The 1,096-nt window shown below is 59.8% G+C and overlaps 1 protein-coding gene across 1 annotated transcript in view; it reads right to left on the bottom strand.

Moving 5' to 3' along the window:
* Positions 1 to 1,092, bottom strand: part of NSUN5 (NOP2/Sun domain family, member 5) — a gene marked incomplete at both ends in the record, with an annotated part of 1,890 nt that extends 798 nt beyond the window's left edge. The window contains 3 exons of the mRNA XM_008942368.1: positions 104 to 219; positions 605 to 743; positions 989 to 1,092. Coding sequence (XP_008940616.1) covers positions 104 to 219; positions 605 to 743; positions 989 to 1,092 — 359 coding nt within the window. The remainder of the gene's footprint in view (positions 1 to 103; positions 220 to 604; positions 744 to 988) is intronic.
* Positions 1,093 to 1,096: the final 4 nt, after the last annotated feature.

Here is a 1,096-nt window from a genome sequence, read left to right as displayed (position 1 = left end):
CTCTGTGCTTCTATGATTCTTCCTGCCACTTTCTCCTTATGCTCTCTGTGGGCTTTGGGGGACCAGGGCCCCCTGCACACCCTCCCTCCCCCAGCACACAAACCCCTTGTTCTTCAGGATGGCAGCCAGGTGACTGGTCTTGTTCCCGGGGGCAGCGCAGGCATCGATGACGTGGGAGCCAGCAGCAGGGGCAAGGAGGAAGGCAGGGAGGCAGCTGGCCTGTAACAGGACAAACACCTATGAGAGGAGCAGGCAGCGAGCCCCCCAGCCCCTCCTCGGGGCACGGCTGATGCCACAGTGTCACCAGTAGCCACAGCAACACCAGGATGAGTCCTCCACCACCCACACACCACTGGAGGCCTCCGCTCAGCTCACAGCCCTGTGTTCCTCCCAGCTGTTGGTCCCCAGCTCCTGTGGGGTGTTTTTACAGCTCAATTCAGAGCAATTCATGGGGGGGAGCCCCCAGCACTGGGCTGTGCTCACAACTGCTGCTTACACTTCAAGGGCTGCAGCAAAGCTGGCCCAAGCCCAGCCCTCAGCACCACAGAAAGGGGGTGACCCTCCACCCATGTCCGTGGTTTTCCCTTTTTTTTTGCTGCCTCACCTTATCCTGCAGGATTATGTGTCCTGAGGTGTACAGCAGGTTGTCGTGGAAGTCCGTCTGCGGAGGGAAAACCAGCAGCTCCGGGAGGTGAAGATCCAACAGGAATTTCTTCCCAGAGAGGGCTCTCAGTTCCTCCACACTGCCCACGAGGCACAGGGAGGATGAACACACAGTCCTGCTTCACCGAGCCCACCCCAGAGCCCTTCAGAGCCCAGGCAGAGAACCTCCTTTCCCCCCCCAGCCACAAAGGAAGAGTGGGGAGTGACAGAGACCCCAACCTGGACACCATGGGCACCAAGACCACCAAGCCTTAGCCCCCAGGACCTCACCCCGCACTCTTGCCACCCACCAAAGTTGCCTGAGATGGCAGAAAGAAGCACTCACCTGCCTGCCTTGCCCAGGTAGGAGTAGCCCTGGCGCTTGAAGAAGTCGATCACATCATCCACACACGTTTTCAGGGTGTTGACTCGGACGTAGCGCGGCACCTGGGAG

The sequence above is a fragment of the Merops nubicus genome, unplaced genomic scaffold (assembly GCF_000691845.1).
Source record: "Merops nubicus isolate BGI_N331 unplaced genomic scaffold, ASM69184v1 scaffold29096, whole genome shotgun sequence".
Classification (NCBI taxonomy): domain Eukaryota; kingdom Metazoa; phylum Chordata; class Aves; order Coraciiformes; family Meropidae; genus Merops; species Merops nubicus.
The sequence above is the reverse complement of the archived record's forward strand: the minus strand, read 5'-3'. Positions and strand labels throughout refer to the sequence as shown.